General features: G+C 51.0%; 1 protein-coding gene across 1 annotated transcript in view; it reads right to left on the reverse strand.

The window, feature by feature from the left end:
* The window catches only part of CRYL1 (crystallin lambda 1), an 81,958-nt gene that overhangs the window by 4,001 nt on the left and 55,214 nt on the right, over positions 1–22,743 (reverse strand). Inside the window, exons 4-6 of the mRNA XM_036831477.1 lie at positions 19,635–19,796; positions 15,612–15,806; positions 1,996–2,101 (exon numbers count right to left, since the gene is read on the reverse strand). Coding sequence (XP_036687372.1) covers positions 1,996–2,101; positions 15,612–15,806; positions 19,635–19,796 — 463 coding nt within the window. The remainder of the gene's footprint in view (positions 1–1,995; positions 2,102–15,611; positions 15,807–19,634; positions 19,797–22,743) is intronic.

Consider the following 22,743-nt stretch of genomic DNA (forward strand, 5'->3'; position numbering starts at 1 on the left):
TTTTAAAGACTAGTAACTAGCCTTAACCTGAGATGTTGGCTTTATATAAAACTATATCCAAAAGGAAGAATTCTTGATATATTCTGGTGACACTGTGAGGAATAACGAACATTTCCATTGATGCCAAGCCAGATCTCAAAACTGTCTAACTCTGGTCTTTGGAATGCTCTGAAGTTGAAAACTACATCCGTCCACCACTATCATATTAAGCCAATTAGGTTTTCTTATCATTTCTGCTTTGTTTGAAAAATTGCTGTGGGCCTCCTTCCTGTCTGCACACTATTTGATTCTTGAGTTTCTGGTTTCATCGGCTTCTGTTTCTATTTGTTTGAGAGTTAAAGCTGTTCTCAGTCTCTCCCTATAGATTTCTCGTGATACCTGAATTATCTTATTTTTCTCAAGAAAAAACAAAAAAAAAGGAAGAAAGAGAAAGAAAAACATGACGGTTACCAGGCAGTGTCTACATCCATTTCAAATGCTTAAATACATTCCTCACTTTTAAGGTTCTGGTTGAAAAAAGCATTTGAAATTTTCCAAGACTTCATTTTAATGAGCGAGCGTGGGAACCCCTGCTCGCTGCTCTCTGCGCTGCCCCTCTCCCCGCTCCACCCCGGGGAGAACCGTCCCATACTGAACCGCTTCTGGGCGCACACGTGTGCAGCCGGGCACCAACGCATCTAGGAAACTGCTTGACTCACTCACTGGAAACTATATTCCACCAATTACTGTGGTGAGAAGTGACTGAACTAACAGGGAAACACTGTGGAACTCTAAAATCTACGTCCAACAGACTCCCAGGGGTCACCTACTCCGGCCCCCGCCCCCCGACCTCACTGCAGGAGTCTCCCCTCAACCCAAGCGTCTGGCAGGTGGGCACCAGCCTCCGGCCACTCAGCTCCCCTCTCACAGCAGGGCCTCTCCGCACATCAGCTCCAGGTTCTAGAAAGTTCCTCCGGCTGTTTCCGGTCTTCTGTTCTAGCTCCAGCCCCACAAAAGACACAGACAGACAGACAGACACATACTACTCCGGTCACCTTCCTCTGGATATGCTCCAGGTTCTCAACACGTTCGTTAAATGTAGACCATGGAGCTGAACACAACATTTGTTTTCTCTTTGTACTCAAGTTTCACAAGTTAATAACCTAATGCTTAAAACAATACACAAAAATTGTACAAATTTATGACAACATAAAAAAGCACAAGGATAATAAGTTACTCATCATTTCAGCACCAAGAGACAGCAGCAGTAATAACATTTAGGTGACATTTTCCCAGATTTTTATGCATAGCTTTTTAAATTTATTTTGTCTTTAATTTGTTGTAGGTTTTATTGCTTGTTTTTCAAATGACGTCGTTTTTTTCAGTTGATTAAACTCTGGCTGAAAGTTTCATTCTTGGGAGAGTCTCCCCTGCTCAAGTTATTTTTCTTTCAGTGTCACCAGCTCACTGGCTCTCACCTACTCCCCCAGCCCCTGGAGGTCGGCTTCTGGGGCAGCTGCCAGCCAGGCGTGTCCCCCTAGCTGTCACCAGCCCTTCTCCCGCAGAAGCCCCTCCCTCAGGCCTCCCCCGCCTTCTGGAAGGAGACCCACGCTCAGCAAACACGCCCAGAAGCTGCTCCTATTTGGGCAAAGGTGTGTGCAGTCGAGGTTCCGGTGGTCACGTCCCCAATCCTATTTCTTCTTCTTGCCTCTGTAAAGCACTTCACCATCGTTCTCAGGAAACACAGCTTTGTCTTCCTCAGGCTGGAGGGTCCTTGGCGGTGTCGGCAGCATCTCGCCCCCGCCCCCGCCCCCCAGCTCTTGCCACGGGGAGGTGCGTGGAGCCCACGTGGACTTTCACCTCAGCCCCTCCCTGTGAATGACGGACTGGCCGCTATCTCCTGCGCGACACTGTTTCTATTCAGTTGTAAGAAAAGGCAAGGTTGACCGTTACAAAACCATGAAAGCACTGAACCGCCCAGAATCCCACCTTGGACGCGACGGAACGGAAGCCTACCTTCGGCGTTGAGGTGCATGGTTTCCAGGGGCCCGATGAACGCGTACCGCATGCCCAGGCCGTCCGACATGACGAGGTCAAGGTCGCCCGGGGACACTACTCCTTCCTAAGTGGAGAGAACGGGCCGGCAAGGCGGTGAGTCCTCGGGAAAGAGCGTTTCATTACCGTCATTCTCATCCTGACTTCTCTAGAGCGGGACCCCACAATCCTCTGCAAAGCACTGCCACAGGCTTCATCAAACGCGGCGTCACAGAACTGCAGTACACAAACGGGTCCTGAAAGGAGAGTGCGCTGTGAAATGGTCGGATACCGATTCAACCTCCGGCCCCGCCACTGTCCCCCCTTCTCTAACCTACCACCCTCGTCCCGTCGGAAGGCTTCTCTGCACGTCTGCCTAAGACCCGGGGCTGTCGGAAGAGCTGCAGAGCCGTCCTCCAGGCTTCGTCCGCCTGCAAGCCCGGCCGTGCTCAGCTTTTGATGCGTTCGTAAAAAGGTGCTATTCTTTGATGCAAGGCAGCTTAGAGCAGTGTGTGTGTGTGTGTGCGCGCTGCTCACACGGCCCTGCCCTCCACGCGTTCGCCTGCGGGAGGAGCAGGGACGCGAGGTGATGACCCACACGGCCGCCGGGAGAGGGAAGCGGGCCGCGCGGGGAGGTGGCACGCCCCGCGGCCAGGCTGGCAGGGGGGCTGCGAAGTCTCCAGCTCTGGTTTCCGGAGCGGCTTCCTCCACGTGGAGAGGCCCCGCTTCGGGAACAGGGAGTCGGGGGTGGAGGACGCGGTCCGCCTGGACCCTCAGCCCAGGCGCGCACACGCCCCCCCGCGCGGCGCCCTCCCTCCCCCCTCCCCCCCCACCCCCCTCGCCCCGCGCCGCCGGGGGCTCCACCGCCAGAGTCCAGGCCGCCACGAGGCCCGCGCGCCCCACACCCCTGCGGCCCAGCTGCCGGGGGAGAAAACAGTCCCTCAGGCCCCCGTGGGCGTCTGCGCGGCTGGGGGGACCGGGGGCCCACGCAGGGCAGGGGTGACTTGGGGCGACTGAGCACCCTGGGTGAGAAGCCCTTTCTGCGTGGCTGCACACGCGTGCGCACGCGCGTGTGACACATGGGGACGCGCGGAGCCGCACGCGGAGCTGAGAGCGCGGCCCCTCCAGCACGGCCGGCCGGCTTCCTGACTCGCCCAGAGGCAAACATCCTGACTTATGTAATAACCATTACTTCCTCCACATTCCTGAAACATGGAGTCTGCATTCTGCCTGTTTTTCATCTTCTTGGAGATGGATTCACAGTGCGTTCTTTTCTGACTTGCGTCTTTCACTCCACCTCACACTTTTAAGATTCACCAGAGTCGTGTGTCGCTGAAGGCGTCCATCCTCGCGGCTTCCTTGTCCATCCTACTGTTGGTGAACATCTGGGCTGTCCTAATTCCCACCGTAAACGACTGCAGAGCCGCGGCCTGGCGCGTCCTCCGCTGGGAGCCGACGTGCCTGCACCCGTGTCGCTGTCCCCAGCTGGCGCCGACCCGGGGCTTCCTATTAGTTCTAGACCATCCTTGGGTTCATCTGACTGCTAATGAGAGCAAAGCAACTCAGTTCACTCAGATACTCACCAGTCGCCCGCCCTCCCCTCCTGATGGCAGAGCGGGGGGGGGGGGGGGGGCGGGGCATCGGCACCAGGAGGAAACACTGAACACAAGGCCCGTGGTGCCGCCCAGAACCACCAAGAAACGACTGCTGGTCCGCAGGGTCCCGCCGCCTCTCTCCCTCGCTCCCTCCGCGCCATGTCTTGGGCAGGAAGGGTGGCTCCCGGTCCTCTCCTCAGGCCGCCCAAAGCCACCTGCCAAGGCATTCCCGCACCCAAGGCTCGGGAGCGCCGTGAAAGGCAGCCACGCGGGGGCTGCGGACCCTCCCTCAGCCTTGGCCCCCAGGTCAACATTCCAACAGCCTAGAGTTTCCATTCCAGCACCAAACTGGGAAGGATGCGGACCTGGAAGCCAGCCTGGGCCTGTGACGGTGTTTGCCTCGACTCTCTTCTCCCACAACTGTATGCAGTACTTTCAGAGCTGACTTCCAAAGATTTCAAAATACCCACACAGGGAGCCACCCAGAGTAAGTTTTGGTTTGTAAGCATTGTGAGCGCTAACAGTGACCCGACTAATCAAAGCGTTAGAGGGCTTCTCCATCACCCGACGCCCTCACATTGGAGAGGACCCACACTTCCTTCACTCCTGCTTCATCCACGGAGGGCGGTCAGTTTTTTACCAGTTGCTATTCATTAGCTGAACAAATTAGAAAAGAGAAAAAGTTTTAATATTTCCTCTTCCTAACTGCTTCTTTCTGCCCCATTTGAATTTTCTGAGGCAGATTTCTCTAAGCTTGAGTTTTTACCCAGAAGCTAAATCCAAAGAAAAGAAACGGCCATGAGAAATTCAGCCAAGATGCTCACTGATTAGGGTTCCGTGTCGCTGAGGCAAATGCCCGGGTTCATCCCTGCTGCACTCAGTGCAGAACTAAAGCTTCATGTTCGGGATGGTCAAGTTGTGCTATGAGCTCCACTCCACCCAGAGCCTTAGTGCCACCTGTGGCCTAGATGTTAACATTATCAATAATAACTAAATAAATCCTTGCGATGGCATAAAAGGCAGGCCAAGCGCTTGAGTTGAATGGATCTGGTGATGACTCCCTGGATAGAGACAGGACCCCCGCAGCAGTTTGAGCACTGAAGCCCCCTCATTCCAGTGTGCCTGGGGGGTCAGTATACCTCTATCTCGTGGTAAAACTCTCAAGTCACACGTACAAGGAAAAGGCCCAAGCGGTTAAAAGTTTCCTAAATCTCAGACAGAGCAATGAATACTATGATCACTGCTAGTTCAAAAGGTGGTTTGCGTCACGTCCTGAAAAACCCCTGGGTGAGGAGAGTCCAGCCAGAGTGGGCAGGAGCCCCTTCACTGAACACCTCCTGCCTCAACTCACCTCCTTTAGCTAAAGTCTAAGACTCTCCACAATCCACCAACACACACCCACGGCCTGGGCATACACTTTGCACCTGGCGTGCTCACAGGAGGTTCCCAGACTGCCGCCCACAAGCAAGGTGCAAACTTCAAGTGCAATGAAAGGTCTGGGATGTATCGGTCAGGGTCCCACCAGAGAGACAGAACCACTCAGTTATAGATACGCCAAGAGATTTACGCCAAAGAATCGGCGTGTGGACACCGGCTCATCTGAGATCCCGGGCGGGAGCCACTGGTGGAAACCTCAGCTCTGCCCTTAAGGCTGTTCAACTGATTGGATGAAGTTTGCCCAGATTATTGAGAATAATCTCCTTATTCAAGTCAACTGACTGTAGCTGCTAATCACATCTATAAAACACCTTCAGAGAAACACGGGCAACCTGTGTGTGACCGGCCCTCTGGCCCAGCCCAGCTGAACCTCACAGGGGACAGAGTGGAAGTTCAAAGCACGGTCCTCACCCTTGGGCATCCTGGGCCTGGCACTTTGTGAGCAGGGAGAGGAGGATGGGAAGACACCACTAAAATAACGACCGTGGTGCTCAGCCTGTCCTTCGGGGGGACGTGGAAGAAGGGGGAGGCGGCAGGGGTCTTGCGTAGCTCAGGAATGCAAAATCTGCTGAAGGAGGAGCCCTGGGACTGTTTCCTCTACTGATGACCGGCTGCACAGAAACATTCTTCCTTCTAATCACCCCCTTCTCATATTAAATTTTCTTGTTCAATGCACATATTTTTGGCATGGCCTCATATTCACTTGCTTTTCTCACGTTTCTCATGCCATCTTTCCTTGTCTGGTTCTTTTTTACTATTTCCCAGCTTTTGATCTTCTACTTTGTTTTGCTCTACTTTTCACCACACTTGGTCCTGAATTTTCAAGTTTCTCTTGTGCAAACACTTCTCCACCTTGGCCAGCACCATCACCACGCAGAACAGACCTGCCTCCCAGGAATCTGGACGAGGTGATATACAGGTTCCCCCAACCAGAGCTGTCCAGGCTTCAATCCAACGTCTTAACTGAGACAAAAAAAGCTTTAGTGTGTCAGATGACGAAATGCAACATCCAAGGGCGTGAGGGAAGCCTGTGCTGGTCCAGCGTCACCCCCCATCAGAGGCCCAGGAGAAGGGGATACAGAGAAAGAGGCCACCTCAGGCTTAGCCCCCGATCCCCAGAGACGTTCAGTGTCAAGCCAGACGCCAGTGACCCCGGTGCAGAGATAGTCAAGCCCGAGTCGGGGCACTGGACTCTTCTTTAGAAAGTCCATCCCTGCAGCCCTTATGAACAAATGGTACAGAGTAATAACATAGTCACTGATCGTGGAGTTTAAACTAAGGACTATCCGATGATGAGGAGTCGGGTTTTTCTCACGAGAAACCAGCTAGAACCATGAGTTAGTTCCTTCCACTCACGTACGCTTGCACGTCTTTGTTTTCTACACTCTTCACTAAGCACTGCGTCTCCCACAGGCAATATGAAAACTGGCTCCGGAGCAAGAGTGACAAAGTCCTGATCCGCCCGTCCCTACCCACACTTCCTTGCAGGGAAAAGGCGAGGCAAGGACAGGGCTTTCATAGGTGAAAAAGGGAAGACTGCTAAGCGCTGCCCCGCTGTCACCCAGAGGCTGTCGGGTCTGTGAGCCGCTCAGCACCATGTGTTTTCCTGGAAGCGGGGCGGGGCCGTTCCTGCGGGATGACACAGGCAAACCGTGCGACCCTGGAGAAGAGCTGACTGAACACGTTTAGCTGATGCAACAGGACACTGACTCATACGCATCAAACCCCCGCATCCAGCGCCTCAGAGGGGACGCGGGGCAAGGAGACCAGAGCTCGGGGTGGACGGTCCCGGCCAGGCCGCTGGGAAGTGAGGGGCAGACGGGGCCGCATCCTCGGCAGGCGTCCGGCCCGACGGAGCGATCCCACTGCCCGGATTGTTCTGGGGGAAGAAGGCACCAGAGGAGGAGAGCGTATGTGCAAAGAGGCATCGTGCAGCAGAAAACTTGAAATGACCTTAAAACAACCCACAGCAGGCGAAAGGTTAGATTTTTTCAAAAGGGTCAGTGAAATGAAATCTCATGAAGCCATTAGAAATGAATAAAAACCCGAGCAAAGTATTCTTGACAGAGACTAGACAAGAAGGCAGAAAAATAAAAGCAATTTGACTCAGGGTAGGGAACATAAGCGGTATTTTCCCTTTGAGTATTTTTAAGAATAAAGCTTTTAGCGGAAAGAGACCAAAAAATGAAAAGGAAAGAAGGGAAAGAGTTTGTCGTAATCCGAGGGATAGTCCAGAGCTGTCTGGGCCGCGGCAGTGACACCCTCGTGTGATTTTTCTTACTTTGCTGCGCTTGTAACGAAGCTTTCAGGGAGAAAAACACCAGTATTATGAGTCCAAAACAAAGAAAAGGTCTGGACCTTAAATACAGCCACAGCACAAGGCATCCGTTCGTGCAAACGTAAGCGCACCAGGGCTCGGTGAGGTGGCGGAGACGTAACTGGGGTCGTCCGGGAACGGAGCTCTTGACAGAGAGGTCGGCGCCAAGCAGCGGAAGCCCTCAGCCTCCACGCCGAGGCACACACGGCCCATCGCCGCCTGCCCCTCACGACCACCCGCGGAGCTTCGCACCTCCAGGGCCTGCACCTCGGGGAGGCAGGATGGCCGGGCCTCAGGCTCCCTGCCCCAGCGGTCACCTACAGCCTTGCTTCTCTGCCTGTTCTCCTGGGGACGTCTTCCCTCCACCTCTGTCCTCCACCGGGGGCGCCGCCCTCCCCGGCCCTGCCTGTTAACTTTCCAGCTCACACCAGAGGAGCTGAAACCCATCACTGCCCGATTACCTGTGGGTGAGGATTAGCAGTCAGGTGTTAGAGTGACAGCGTTTCATTTCATTTTCTTTTCCTTTTTAAAGATTTTTTTTTTTTCTTTTGGGATGTGGAACATCCTAAAAGTCTTCAGCGAACTTGCTACAATACTGCCTGTGCCCCATGCCCTGATTTCCTGGCCCCAAGGCATGCGGGACCCCAGCTCCCCACTGGAAGGTGCAGTCTCAACCACTGCACCGCCAGGGAAGTCCCTGATTTTCTTTTAGAGTGGTTAGAATACTAGCACAGGTGCTTTTGCTTTAAGCACTGCTGATGTAACCCCAGGCATGCCAAGCAGGTGTTTTTAATTGAGCATGTGGTTGGTGTTTCCATTATGTTTATCTGTTGATGGGGCTGGAGTTGCCTCTAAAACAGTAAGTCAGCAGGATCTCTCCTTTCAGTAGGGTTTTGCTGCTGGCCAGTGTGGCTACTCAGAAGACAACCTCCCATAAAAGGGTAAATACTACTACAAAAATGGTCTACTTCTTACAGGCCATCGCTGCTGGGAGAGTTCTAATTAACTGATGATTCCCAGCCAGCAGATCAAGTCTCTCGGCTGTACCGCCCTGAGAGAGACTGTCCGAGCCTGCGGGCTGCAGCCGGGCCGGGCCCTCCCCACGCAGGCGGGAACCTCGGGAGAGCCAGACGGACCAGCTCCACGCACAGAAGGCACCCGCAGGAGCTTCAGGCACGACTCTGCAGCGAGGCGCCCCCCGCCTTCCGGCCGCGCCTGCACTCCCACGGGTGTCACACGTGGCCCAGCACACGTCGGCCAGGAGTGGCCTCTCGTGAATCTGATCGCCTCCCAGTGGTCAGTGAACAACATGAAACACTTGCTGAGCCACAGGTGTGGGTTCTGATATAGTTCTGGGGCTTCTTAAAATGCTGAGACCCTGGTGTCCTTCCAGAGCTGCCCTGTAATGAGAAACGCCTCCCTCTCCATCTGCCTCCGAACGGAAGGCCACTGATAGGAGGCTCTTCCAACTTACAGCCGAGAAAGCAGGTCTCGATTCATTTGGAGGATGGTCCTCGTGAAGGGGGTGACACACCTGCTCCAAAGGGCCTGTAGTCCCAGCTGATGCGTCCCCCGAGAAGCAGGCTAAGCTAAGGAGGACGACAGTGCAGCTGGGCCCACGGCAGGCTCGGTGAACGTCACGGGAGAAAGAGCTCGAGCAGCTGGAACCCCGGGAACTCTTCAGTGCCCTCCGGGGATGGACTTCCTGCCACGGACAGGCTGACCCAGGCTTCGGAAGGCAAGACAGAGGCCAGGTGGGCACAGGGACATGGGCCAGGGCTGAAAGGTGAGCTCCAGGGGCCGGGGTAAGACAGTTCCCTCAGCCTTGTCGAGGTTATGTTTTCAGGAGGTACAATAAATAATGCAGAGATGGCAGGAAGACGTCTTAGAAAAAGTTTCGATGGGTGAATTTTGACCTAGGGCGCCTGGCGACGGGCAGTCACAAGACTCGTGGACGCTGGAGCGGATGAACACAAAGCAGGGATGGACCGGGCACCCAGCGGTGCAGGAAGCCGAGCCCTGGGTGGAGCAGGGAGAGCTGCCTGGGCCCCGGCTGGAAGCGGCAAACAGAGGAAGCACCCTTCCTGGAAGGACCGAGGCTCAGAGCTGGGGGAGGAAAAGGCAACCATGAGGAAATGCACTCAGACACTTTACTTCTTTGAGAAAAAAACCTAGGGACTTCCCTGGCGGTCCAATGGTTAGGACTCGGCGCTTTCACTGCCGAGGGCCTGGGTTCAATCCCTGGTCAGGGAACTAAGATCCAGCAAGCCGTGCAGCAAGGCCTCCCCCCACCCCAAAAAAAAAATGTTTACGGTTTTTTTTAGAAATAAATTTATTTTTTTATTTCTTTATTCTTTCTTTCTTTCTTTGGCCGAGCCGTGTGGTTTACAGGATCTCAGTCCCCCGACCAGGGAGTGAACCCAGGCCCTCGGCAGTGAAAGCTCAGAGTATGAACCACCGGACTGCCAGGGAATTCGCAACCCCTAAACTTTTAAGTTTAAATTTTAAAAGACGTAAAATGTAGAAAATCCTACAGCTGAGGGTGTGGTGCAGAGGGCAGGAGCCGGGCTCTTTCTTGGCGCCCTTAACTGCCCTTCACTCCTTCTACATGACTCTTCTTGCCAAGTACACCGATGGGTGTCGCCAAGGTCTCTTCCGTAACATGTTGCTCAAGCCTCAGCTTTTTCCTACTGGCCCCGCTCCAGGGGAGCCAAGCCTTAAGCGGTCCTGCTGTTTCCAACACCTTCTCTCTAAATAAAAACTTCTAAAAGAGCCCCACCTTCCACCTGCCCGGAAGCACGGCTTTGAACATGCTTTCTCCTGTCGGGCCACTCGGGCCACGAGTCTCTACAGCCTTCCTTGACCCCAAAGCCTGCAAAGCAAGTGACTCAGCCTGAGCCTGCCTGCCCTTTCTTCTCTTCATCCTCGCCACCTGTTTGTGCTGTTTTTCTTCCAGAAGAATTGGCAGGTCCTGTACTTACTCAGAGTGACATTCATGGGAAAAAGCCCCCCCAGACTCAGGAAAGGACGGCTGCGAGGCGGCTCGCTGTCTGACCTGGCTTCCTTCTCAGAAGGCTCCATGTGTGAGAAGCAAACTTCTGGGGTTGAACTTGAACTTGGAGAACTGGGCCCATGCTCACACTGGCTTCTAAAAGAAGAGCAAAATCCAACAACCGCCTACCCCCGCGCGATCGCAGCCCAAGTGAGAGAAACCCAAGACGTCATTCAGGCAGTGAGTCTACAGTGTCAGGTCATCTTCCCCCCAAACCCCGCTCAGCACCATCAGTCCCCCTGGTGTCGGCCCCTCCGTAAAGGAGCTGGCAGTTCGCTCCAGTTCAGGTGTAGCTTCAGGGCGAGGCTGGGAACTCGCAGCCCAGCCTACAGCACCAGCCCAGGAGCACCGGACTCGCGGTGGCCGGCAGAGCTGCCTCTCAGGCCCAAGGAGCCTGCTTGATTCGGCCGTCACCCTCGGAGGGACACTCTGTTCTCACAGGCCTGTGACTAAATGAGGAAAACCAGACTACAGTTTGCACCCCTGCTCCGGAAACCAAAGGCCACATGAGGATCGCTGATGCCAAGCCTGCGGCCGGCGTGACGGGGAGATACCATCTGGGGGGCTGCGGGGGACGGGAGCTTTGATTTGGAGGAGCAGTGAAAACCTAGCATTCGTTCGTTCTGCTGTGTTTGTGTTTTAATCAAAAGTGAATTAAGTCTTTTTTTAAAATCAATTTTCACATCTTTTTTGGGATAACCAGAGGTATTCAGTGTCATAAATCTAGGACTAGGAATCGGGACCATGTAAGAGTCTTTCCACTAAGCAAAGGTGGTTAGAGCTGCATGTTCATCTATTATGAGCCCTGAGTCAGAGATAAAGAGGGTCAGAAACAGGAGACACGCAAAGACAGAAAACATGGAAGGAGAAAAGGCAACTGAAAAAGACGGCAGAATATACTGTATCTCATTGAAGTTAAGACTCCATTGATCGAGAGTTAAATTAGCATTTAACGCTCCATTATGGAAGAAAAATGCTGGCAATAAAACTAAGATGTTAAAATGTAAAAAAAATAAATAAATTTTATCTTAGAACAGATGGAATTCGATACGTCAAGGCTGAGGCTGAGGTCTCAGGGCGTGAGCCAGGACTCCTCCCCCTTTACGATGCACATGAATCCCCTGGGAGGGGAGGGGGTTGATAAAGTGCAGAATCCAACTGTGCAGGGCTGGGGTGGGGCCTGAGATGCTGAATTTCTAACAAGCGCCCAGGTGAAGCCCACGCTGCCATCCCCAGCCCTAGGACCTCACTTGTGCAGCTGGCATGTGAGCATTTCAGCTCAGAGCTAACTCACTGGTGACTGCTGTTACGTCCCTGGACTCTGGGATTCAGAAAACATGGCTGTCACCATCATCACTGTAATCCATAACATCTACTCAACCATTAGTATACGCCAGCCACGTTCTAAGCCCTCTACATACATAACCCATCCAACCCTCATCAGATCTTGATGAGGAACAGTCCATTGTCATCTTCACTTACAAATGCAGACACCGCGGCACACAGGTGGCACAGGTCTGAATCCCTACCAGGCCGGGGAACGTGGATCAAACCACTTAATTTGTAAAGGCAAAAATAACAATATGTCTCTCATGGTTTTAGGACTGGATGATCTGAAAAAATCTGAAAATCACGAGAAATGTAAAGGAAAGTACTTTGTAAACTCTGAAATACTATATACAAACTGAAGTCACTGATGAGTACATGATTCTCAGTGGTTTGCTGTGCTAAGACTCCTAATTCCTGTGTTTTACAGTCAGCCCTCTGTATCCACGGGTTCCACATCCTCGAATTCAACCGATCGTAGATCAAAAATATTCAGGAAAAAAAATCCAGAAAGCTCTAAAAGGCAAAATTTGAATTTGTTAGGAAAGGCAACTGTTTACACAGTTTTTACATCCTATTTACGACTATTTAAATAGCACTGACATTGTATGAACAACTATTTACACATGACTGAGGTCGTATTAGGTATTGGAAGTAATCTAGACATGACTTCAAATACGCTGGAGAGACCGCTGTGCTCTCGTAAATTACATCCAACAGAAACCCTTGAGTGGCTTTACCACAAAATGTCTCATCTGTTAACTTTACCACACGATCCTCGAGATGCACTTTATTAGCCGAAACCAGTCCTCATAACAGTTGTGTTCGTGCCAGGAATAAAGCTGGACCACGGAAGCCTGGACTCTCTCAAAGGGTCCTGCACAGACCACAGCCCCTGAGCAAGACACCAGAGGCCCAAGGAGCAGAAATCACCTGGACGTCACATTTCTCAGAAGGATGAACAAAACCCGAGGTAAGCAATTTAAAGCTCATTACCACCCACACATTCCGATGGGCTGAGAACCCAAGGGCGGCTCCGTGATTCACTCCCGCTCGCCTCCACGTACCCTCCCTCAACGGGGCAAGAATTTACGGGCACTACAAGCTCAGCTGTTGTCTGGGCGAGAGTCTGTCATCACAACACTACTTCCCTTATTGTGCTCGTCAGCTTAAGATCGACTGAAAATCACTTTTCTGGCCAGCAGGATCCTGTCACCCAGTGACCTAATCTCGGATGACGAGACTATAGCCATCGGCATTTCCCAGCCAACAAGGGCTGCTCCGTCCCAATTCTGCAGTCAAACAGTCCGGGAAAAAAGGACCGCGTGGCTGTGAGCATCCACGTGCCCTTGGTGCCGGGGCACCCATCCTGCTCCCACAATGCATGCCCTGCGGAGCGCACGGGCTGGGACGGGACAGTGTGCCCTACGCAGCCTCTTCCCGACCTTGGCTCGGCTCCCCTGGTTCCCCACGACGGACAGGCCCGTGCAGGAGACACACACACACACACAGCTCCCACCTTGTCTTTCCTAGAACTTCTCTCTCCTGCTTGGCTGCAAGGATGAAGGGATACCCTCCCTCCAGAGTCAGTGAGACTGAAAACAGGAAAACCACAGTGGAGGGGGCGGCAGGGGGAGGGAATCAATGAAACAAAAAGCCTTCTCTTCAAGAAAGCACCAAAACTGATAAATCTCCAGCATGACAAAGATAAAGACAGCAGACATGAATCACCCACAACAGGAATGAACCCAGGGATGTCACTACAGGCCCTGCAGCCTCTAAAAGGAAGAGAGGGCACCACCGACAACTTCACGCTCATAAATTCAGCGACAGAAGAAACGGGCCGATTTCTCAAAAACCATAAACCGCCAAAACGCATCCAAGATGAAACAGACAGCCTGAATGGTTCTACAACCACTAAAGCTGTTGAATTTGTAATTAAAGACCAAAAAAGAATTCTCCAGGCCCAGGTGGTTTCATTGGAGAATTCGACCAAACATTTAAGAAAGAATCAACAGAACTTTTACAATCTCTTCCAGAGAACAGAAGAGGAAGGAAAACTTCCCAACTCTTAAGTTTTCCTCGAGTTGGTGTTCCTCGTTTAGATGAGAGAAAGCAAAATTCAACTGCAGGGCTTTTCTTCATCTCTTCCAGGCACTAAGATATCTCACAAATAAAAGTAAGAGTTGCCCTAAAACCTCCGCAATGTTTCACTGTAATAGTGAATTTTTCTTTCGGTATATTAAGTTCCTGTACTCTAGACAAGTGGAAATATTTTTATTTTATTTTATTTATATCCTTTATTTTTTTGGCCGCGTCGGGTCTCAGCTGCGTCATGTGGGATCTTCTGTTGCTGTTGTGGCACGTGGGCTTCTCTCTAGTTGTGGCGCATGGGCTCCAGAGCGCAGTGGGCTCTGTAGTTTGTGGCACGCGGGCTCTCTCGTTGAGGCGCGCAAGCTCAGTAGCTGTGGCGCCCGGGCTTAGTTGCCCCGCGGACTGTGGGATCTTAGTTCGCCGACCAGGGATTGAACCCGTGTCCCCTGCATTGGAAGGCGGATTCTTTACCACTGCATTGCCAGGGAAGTCCCGGTGGAAATATTTTAAACAGATCTCCAAGGGGCTGTTTTTACTTCAGTGCTTCTACCACTAATTGACATTCCAAAACATTTTACGGTCACCGAGAAATTAAAGCTGAAAACTTCACAGTGGGAATCCCAACACTGTATCTTGAAGATGTAGAAGCATTAACTGGATTCAAACAGTGAGGACACAGAATTGCAGCTAGTGTGAGCAGTCAGGTCAGATGATGAACCCAACAGGGATGTGACCAAACACCAGAGCCAGGGTTCTGTGGGACAGTCACGTGCATCCTGCACTGGGAAGCTGAAATCCAGTGCCCCCAGGCCAGCATCTCTGTTCCGTCTCAGGCTGGGACCGCCAGGCATCCGCAAGAGTCAAGACTAGCGGCTGTGAATCCATTCCAGGCGAAGATGACTGAGCCCGAGCCCCCTTCTCGCCGCATGTACCTGGACAGACCCTTGCTCACTCTGCCGAGTTTCAGCACGACAGGTGTGGGCAGAGCACGCTACTGACCCCTGCAGAAGCTGGGGAAGCATCAGAAAGTGAGGGATGGAGCCCAGACCAGCAGAGCCTGGACCACTCCCAGGTGTGGAGCTGCCCTGACGTCTCCCTGCCAGGGACCAGGGCCCTCACACAAATGCAGGTGGGCGTGCGTGTGGCCAGGCAATTTTTAAAGTCACGTCTAAAATCTTTTAATTCAAGGATGATGTTAAATATATATGTATATATATCTACACATATGTAAATATATATGCATATATTTACATGTATGTATATAAATTTACATGTATGTAAATATATGTATATAAATTTACATGTATGTAAATATATATGTATATAAATTTATATATATATAAATAATCTCCTGTCTATATGTGAGACAAGCATACTACTAACAAGTTTAAAAGTCATCCACTGTTTCTTCCTCAAGCTCTTGAAATAAACTCGGTTCCTTTAGAGGATACAAGTTTACTCAAAATATAATTTATTTTTCCTCCTGAAAAATTATAATACTGGGAGTGCGGGGAGCAGAATCTGAGACTGTGGGAACATGCAGCACGTCACAGAGATAATTACGTGGTAACGACAGGAAAGGACAAGAAGAGGAGCCCATCACCACATCCGAATACCAAGTGACCTACCGTACAGCGGGATCTCTGAAACACAGAGAGGAACAGCTTGCCCTCGGTCTCCAGAACAGAGCAAGTGTCTGACTCTCCCACCCGCACGGCGTGCCCAGAGGCTCCCGCCCCCTCTGCTCGGCTGCCCGGACACCGGGCGGCACACACACCTCCACGAGCCTCCAGGCCTCGCTGATGACGGCATACTGGAGACGATTCAGAGCAAAGCCGTCAACCTCCTTCGTGAGTCTGACCGGGGACTGTCCGATCTTCCGCATCAGGGCGTAGGTTCTGTCCACCGTCGCAGGGGCCGTCTCCGGGTGTGGGACCAGCTCCACCAACGGGACGTAATAGGGTGGATTTACCTTAGGAGAGAGACAGAGCAGAGAGAGTCAGGAAGACGGCGCTGGCGTTTGGGCGTCATTCCGGCAGAGCTGGCTCACCGTCCCGAAGGGTCAGCAGCAGGGCAGATGGGGCCCCTCGAGATTCAGCATCCCGTGACAAGAAACTCGAGAAATAAAGTAATGCACAGAGGGGGGAGAAAACGAAAGAACTTGAGCACAGAACTGCATGAATCATAACCAACACTGAGGTTCCCATCGGAGGGTGCAAACTGCCATCCTGTACACTTACCGCTTACCTCCAAACACCTGACCTCCCTCGGGATTTCTCTGCTCCCAGCTCTCTTGACCTTGTAAGCTTCTACCTACCCTGCCCCCAGCCATCCTCCTTCCACAAGTCATTGCCAGTCTACTGTGTCAGTGTTAAAAATTATTGGAGGGCTTCCCTGGTGGCGCAGTGGTTGAGAACCTGCCTGCCAATGCAGGGGACACGGGTTCGAGCCCTGGTCTGGGAAGATCCCACATGCCGCGAAGCAACTAGGCCCGTGAGCCACAACTACTGAGCCTGTGTGTCTGGAACCTGTGCTCCACAACAAGAGAGGCCGCGACAGTGAGAGGCCCGCACACCGCGATGAAGAGTGGCCCCCGCTCGCCGCAACTAGACAAAGCCCTCGCACAGAAACGAAGACCCAACACCGCCAAAAATAAATAAATTAATTTAAAAAAAAATTATTGGATTGGCAGTATCTTCCCTAAAGTTGGTATTTCCTTAACTTCTCCATGTCGAGCCTCAAACATCTGCTTCCGCAATCATATCTTACCTAGAAGTCACACAATATCAGAAGCTCTCTTCAGCCTCAACATCGTGATGGATGCTAAGACAGGAAGAGTCTGTCCACAGTGGAAATGCTTGCCTGCCCAGCTCTGGTTTTCTTGGTTTCCTTCGAGAAACCACTCTTGAAGATTCTCAAAGAAAATTCTCCTACATCTAAAGAAAAGGCTGTTTGAGGGACTTCCCTGGCTGTCCAGTAGTTAAGACTCCGTGCTCCCACTGAACGGGGCACGAGTTCGATCCCTGGTCGGGGAACTAAGATCCAACGTGCCGCAGGGCACGGCCAAAAGACAAAAACAAAAAAAGGAAAAGGCTCTTTGATAAAAGGCTGCTGATTGGCCTCACCACTAAGCAAATGCACACTAAACTGTTCCCCAAGCGATGCTTTACTTTAAATTGTTTTTCCTCCATGTTTGGGTGAAAATGGGTAGAATCTCACATCTACCAAATAACTACAAGAAGCATCCACTTTAAAATGACGTGTTCTACAGAAGAGAGAAGAAATTATTTCTCCTCAGACCGGCTGGAGAGGCAGCTGGTCCACACGCTTCAGAGGTTTATTCTGCTCCCAGCCTGTCTTGGTCGCCCTGTCGCAGCCTTCTTAGAAAGCAAGCGAGGACAGCACCTATTTCAGATAAATTACAAATCAATGCCTTGCTGAATCACTTGTCTCCTGCCTATAATCACTGAATTCTTATAAAAATGTTTTAACCTCTGGCCTTTTTAAGATCAGAATTATAAGAACTGGAAGCATGTCTCTCCTAGATGAACTTTTCTTTACTATAAAGCAGGGATGTCGGGACTTCCTGGTGGCGCAGTGGTTAAGAATCCACCTGCCAATGCAGGGGACATGCGTTCGAGCCCTGGTCCGGGAAGATCCCACATGCCGTGGAGCAACAAAGCCCGTGCGCCACAACTACTGAGCCCACGAGCCACAACTACTGAGCCTGTGCGCCTAGAGCCCGTGCTCCGCAACAAGAGAAGCCACCGCAATGAGAAGCCTGCGCACCACAACAAAGAGTAGCCCCCGCTCGCCGCAACTAGAGAAAGCCCGCACGCAGCAACGAAGACCCAACACAGCCAAAAATAAATAAATAAAATAAATATTAAAAAAAGAGAGAGATGGGGTAAAACTCCTGTCAGAGGACTTAGGGGGTGTTTTCTGAACAATTTGATTCAGTTGTTTTTTAAACTGACTTAGAAATAAAAACACTGGTTAGAAATGGAAGCTCTGGGCTTCCCTGGTGGCGCAGTGGTTGGGAGTCTGCCTGCTAGTGCAGGGGACACGGGTTCGAGCCCTGGTCTGGGAAGATCCCACATGCCGCGGAGCGGCTGGGCCCGTGAGCCACAACTGCTGAGCCTGCGCGTCTGGAGCCTGTGCCCCGCGGCGGGAGGGGCCGCGATAGTGAAAGGCCCGCGCACCGCGATGAAGAGTGGTCCCCGCACCGCGATGAAGAGTGGCCCCCACTTGCCGCAGCTAGAGAGGGCCCTCGCGCGAACCGGGGACCCAGCACAGCCAAAAATAAAATAAATAAAAAATAAAAATAAAAATAAAGTAGCTATAAAATTAAAAAAAAAAAAAAAGAAATGGAAGCTCTTGACTAAGAGGCTTGCACCTTTTATTGAAGCAACCAAGTAACAATCACGGTGTCTAAGAGGCTTTTTATGGACACACACGTGTCACGGAAGCAAAGACATGACATGTTTCATGGGACTTGGTATTTGGATGCTTCAATTAAGGTCTCTCTGGTGCTGTTTTCACCTGTATGGAGTGGTAACTAAATGCTTGGTTTTCTTCTCTGTGCTCTGGGTCTAAGTCTCCTTGTTTTATAACCATTCTTTTACACTTTCCATTAAACTTCAGTGTGAGGACATCCAGAACCATTCAGTCACATTAACAGTGGTCCAGGCTGTCCCTCTGTGCAGCACGGAAGACCCAGCAGGCATCTATGACTCCCCTTTGTCTTCATCTCCCCCTCTAACCTCCTCTTGCTCAGAAAGAGGAATTTCCCTGCTCCCCACTCGAGGACCCCTCACCTCCCTAGGCCCTGGCCACTCGTGCTGGGAATTCTGCCCCAAGTTCCGTGCAGGAGCTGCCCCGTACCTAAGCCAGTTCTCATTCTTCAGAGTAACTCTCACGATTCTCCATGACCCAAGTATTACCAAGCCTTCCACCTTTCTCCTGCTCTTGCAGTCAAGCTGGTCTCCTGGCAATTCTACGAGGCCCATGCTTGTTCTTGGCCCGGGTGGGCCTGAGCTAAGTTAGCGTCTCTGTCGTAGCAGGCTGTCCCAGTTCTCCAAGGTCACACTGACCTCCACTCGGTACTCAAACGTCCACCGAATGACCCCTGAATCCCCACTCTGATTCCCCTTTCCTGACATTAACACGTTAATCGCAAAAAGACTGAGTGCCCACGTGCCAACTTGGAGCTCATGGTCCAACACGCCTCGCAGCGCACACCTGGTGAGTACGTTGGCACAGTCAGTGACAACGTCTGGTGGAAGGGACCACAAAAAGGAGGGTTTAAGTCAGAGCTGCTGCACCGGAATCTCGGGGGGGACCCGGACCCTGCACATCAGCACAAGTGACCAAACTCTGAGCTAAGTTCAGGAAACCACACGGTACAGGTGACCCACCTGCAGAATCCCATGTGGTCCAGACTTTTCGTTAACGTAGCACCTTTCCTTGGCACTGGGATGATTTGATTAGCAGTCTCTCCCCTCAGCTAGACGGTGAGTTACTTAAGGGCGAAAGTCTGTAGGTATTGCTCATTCTCTCCCACAGTGCATGAGGTACAAGATACAGTTCAAGGGATTTTGGGACAAAATTCTTTGTAAGACAGTGATATTGTACAACTCTCTAAATATACTAAAAACCACTGAAATGTACAAGTTGAATTGTGTGATATGTGAATTATATCTCAGTAAAGCAGTTACAAAGTACTAGCAGATTCGTCCAAACACGTTGCTCCCAGAAAGCCAGGTGAGACTCGCTGCATCTCCAGGCTCGACATACTCACAGGATGTGCCACGAGGCACTGCTTCACGTGTACCAAGCCAGAGAACAGCCGGGAGGGCAGGAGGCAGGAGCTGGAGCTGCTCAGGACAACCTGGTCACCAACGATTCCATCCAGCTGGGCAAAAAGCTGCTTCTTCAGCTCTAGGTTTTCTGGAACACATTCCTGAAAAGGACATCTTCCAGTTACTACTCAGGATCACCGCACTCAGACCCCAAGCAAAGCGTTTCATGTTTGAGTCATTCCAAAAAGAACCAATGAAAAAAACGACCAGCAAAATTTAAGAACAGGGGAAAAAAATGCTGCCGAAAAGTATGACAAATCTTGGTAACTCTGGACACCAGGTGATGCAGATATGGGAATTGTATTTTCTAGTTGTGTATCGGACTGAAAATTCTCATAATAAAAAAGTCCTTCAACCGCGTTGGGGGTGGGTTCTACACACAGAATACACGACAGCACTGCAGGCAAAGCGCTGGGATATCAACAGCAGTCATCACCACTTGTTTGTCCTGAGCACCAGATCAACTTATCTTCAAGGAAAAATCTTACCTCCATGAAATGAACAAACATGTTACATCCATAACTCCCAAAAGGCTTCTTGAGAGTCCGCTTCTAATTGGAAATCTTTTGACAAAGACCTTTGTTTCTAAAGATCTAAAATTACTTTAATAGGGCGGTAACGGAGGAGGCTAGAGGAGCAAATTTGGATTAAATACCGCAGATAACAACTGCTCGGAAATTCTGACGATGTACAGAAGGGGGTGGGGGTGAGAAGACGTTCTCAGACACCCAAGCGCAGGCCCACGGGTGACGCAGGTCCCTGGGAACGCGATGCTCACGGCGGGTGCCGCCCTGCTGTGGAGGGAGGCGGAACAGAAGAGGATTCTCGCTGGACATTCCAGAGCAAGCTTCCTGCCTGCCACCCCCCGGGGACATCCCACCAGGGTCACGCCTACCCAGGAGGGCCCCTGAGCTCCCAGTCGCTGGTGAATCGGGGGAATGGTTCTCAGTGGGGTCAGATAACAGAATCAACTGGTGCTTGCTAAAGATGCAAATTCTCAGGCCCCCATCCCAGACCCACTGATTCAGACCCCCCGCGCACGGAATCGAGGCATCTGCATTTTTATCCAACCTTCTGATGACTTTTGTTCACTAAAGTTTGAGACCCACTATTCTGAGGTGTGATCCAAAGCGGGGGCTGACAGCGCTGCCAGTGGTTTGCTACCAAATCCATCCTCAAGGGTCTCCCACTCTGAGGTCAGGCTTCCCAGCTCCTTCCTCTCCACATACCGGCCGAGCGTGCCCAGGTTAGTCAATCAGCACCGTGGTGGTGGAAACGGCACAGACACCAGCAGATAACCAGAGGTGTGCAAAAGTCAAAGTGCAAGGCAGAAGTACTACCAGTAATTTTATCAGGATCACCCCTCAAAAATAAAATATTTTCAAGTTTAATAATATCTAATAGTTAATATCTAATATAGTGAAATTAGCTGTGTAAATATTATGACATGAATTCCATTTCTAAACCAGCGACAAGATTTTAAACGTTTTCCTCTAAGGGTAAGAAGTCAATACTGTGTTTGCTGGTACTTTTAAAAAATATAATCAAACCACGTGGAGTTTTATTCAGAACAAAAGGTCACATAAGCACCACATCTCAAAGACAGGGGGAAAAAAACGGAGTCATTTAAGAACTGTGAAGCCCATTGTGTTAAATCCCCTTATCAGAGGGGAAAAGCTACAGTAGCTGGCTGGTTGTATTGAGTAATTCCTGGATCAGTTAAGTCTGCAAGTTGGGTTAAGTTTAAATGGAGCCTTGTAGTAAAGCCAGAGACTAAACGTGATGCAGATACAGTGTAAGCTAATAAAAGAGTCCCGTGAATGGCCTTATTGTGAGCCTCTCCTGCAGATTCTCCCTTGAAATTCTATGCCTTTCTTCAGATCATTTGATTATCAAAGAGGCAAGAACACTTGAACCAGAGGAAACCCAAACCTGCTACAATTATGTAAGGGCTTTAATGGCGCATCTGCTTGAAGTTTGATTGCTGTTGTTGTTAATAGTGACCCAGTTGTGTCCCATGTACTGGGCCAGGGTTACGCCTCTGTCCCTGTCAAGCCTTGAGCTCATCTCCTTGCTGTTACTCATGGCTTGCCTGAGGAAGGGGGCCTGCAAACTGCTACTCAGGACCGTCATCACTTGGGTGGATCACAAAGCTGAGAGCGGCCGCAGTCGTTGGGTTCCCACAGACGGCTGGGAGGGAAGCAGGGAAGGACAGCAAACAGCGAGAGACACACAACCTCGCTCTCTCCTGCCCTCAGCAGGGCGGCCAGGTGAGAATCCCCGGGGGGGCTCATGGTGTCTTTCGGGGGCCTGTCTAGGGAAAGCCACCAGATGGGAAGTGTCAGAGTGAAACTTCTCTCACTGCTGAAGGTAATTAGCTGGACTTGGCTTAATTGAACTCTGACAGCATTTTCAAAGCAACGGCTATTATTTGTTTGTGTTTCGTTTGTTTTGAGGTGGGAGAGAGATGCAGCCCATAATAAGTGATATTCTCATGCACAACCACAAGCTCAGGTTCTGACAAACAAAACTCTGGGGACAAGGAAAGCACTAAGGAACTTTCCAAGCGTCACAACTATTAATGGTGCCTCAAAGGGAGCTTACTCGTGACTTAAAGGATACTTAAAAGGGGGGTTCAGATACTTAAAAGGTGGGGTTACGTTTAAACACCCCTTTTCCCTTCCATTCTTGAAAGGAAGAAACTGAATGATGGTATTATAGGTCTAACTTTTCGTTCCCTCCCATTTACTTGAAATTTTAAAGTAAATAATTTATATACTTTAGTGTTTTATTATCAGTAAAAGTCACCAATGACAGCACTCGACCCAGTAGGACTGTTTTGGAAAAGGGGCACGGCCACGAGTCAGTGGATTGGATGATCCCCAGGCAAAGGAGGTGCTGGACGAGAGCTCACTGCTGAAGTTTTTACCCACTTGCTGTGCAACCGTGTGCATTTTCCAAAACAAATACTTTCATGGGGAAAATGAAATTTAGTTGATTTTTTAAAGTCAATTCAGGCATTTTAGATAAGCATCCTGTTGCTAGAAA

This window comes from Balaenoptera musculus, chromosome 18 (genome assembly GCF_009873245.2).
Source record: "Balaenoptera musculus isolate JJ_BM4_2016_0621 chromosome 18, mBalMus1.pri.v3, whole genome shotgun sequence".
NCBI lineage: Eukaryota > Metazoa > Chordata > Mammalia > Artiodactyla > Balaenopteridae > Balaenoptera > Balaenoptera musculus.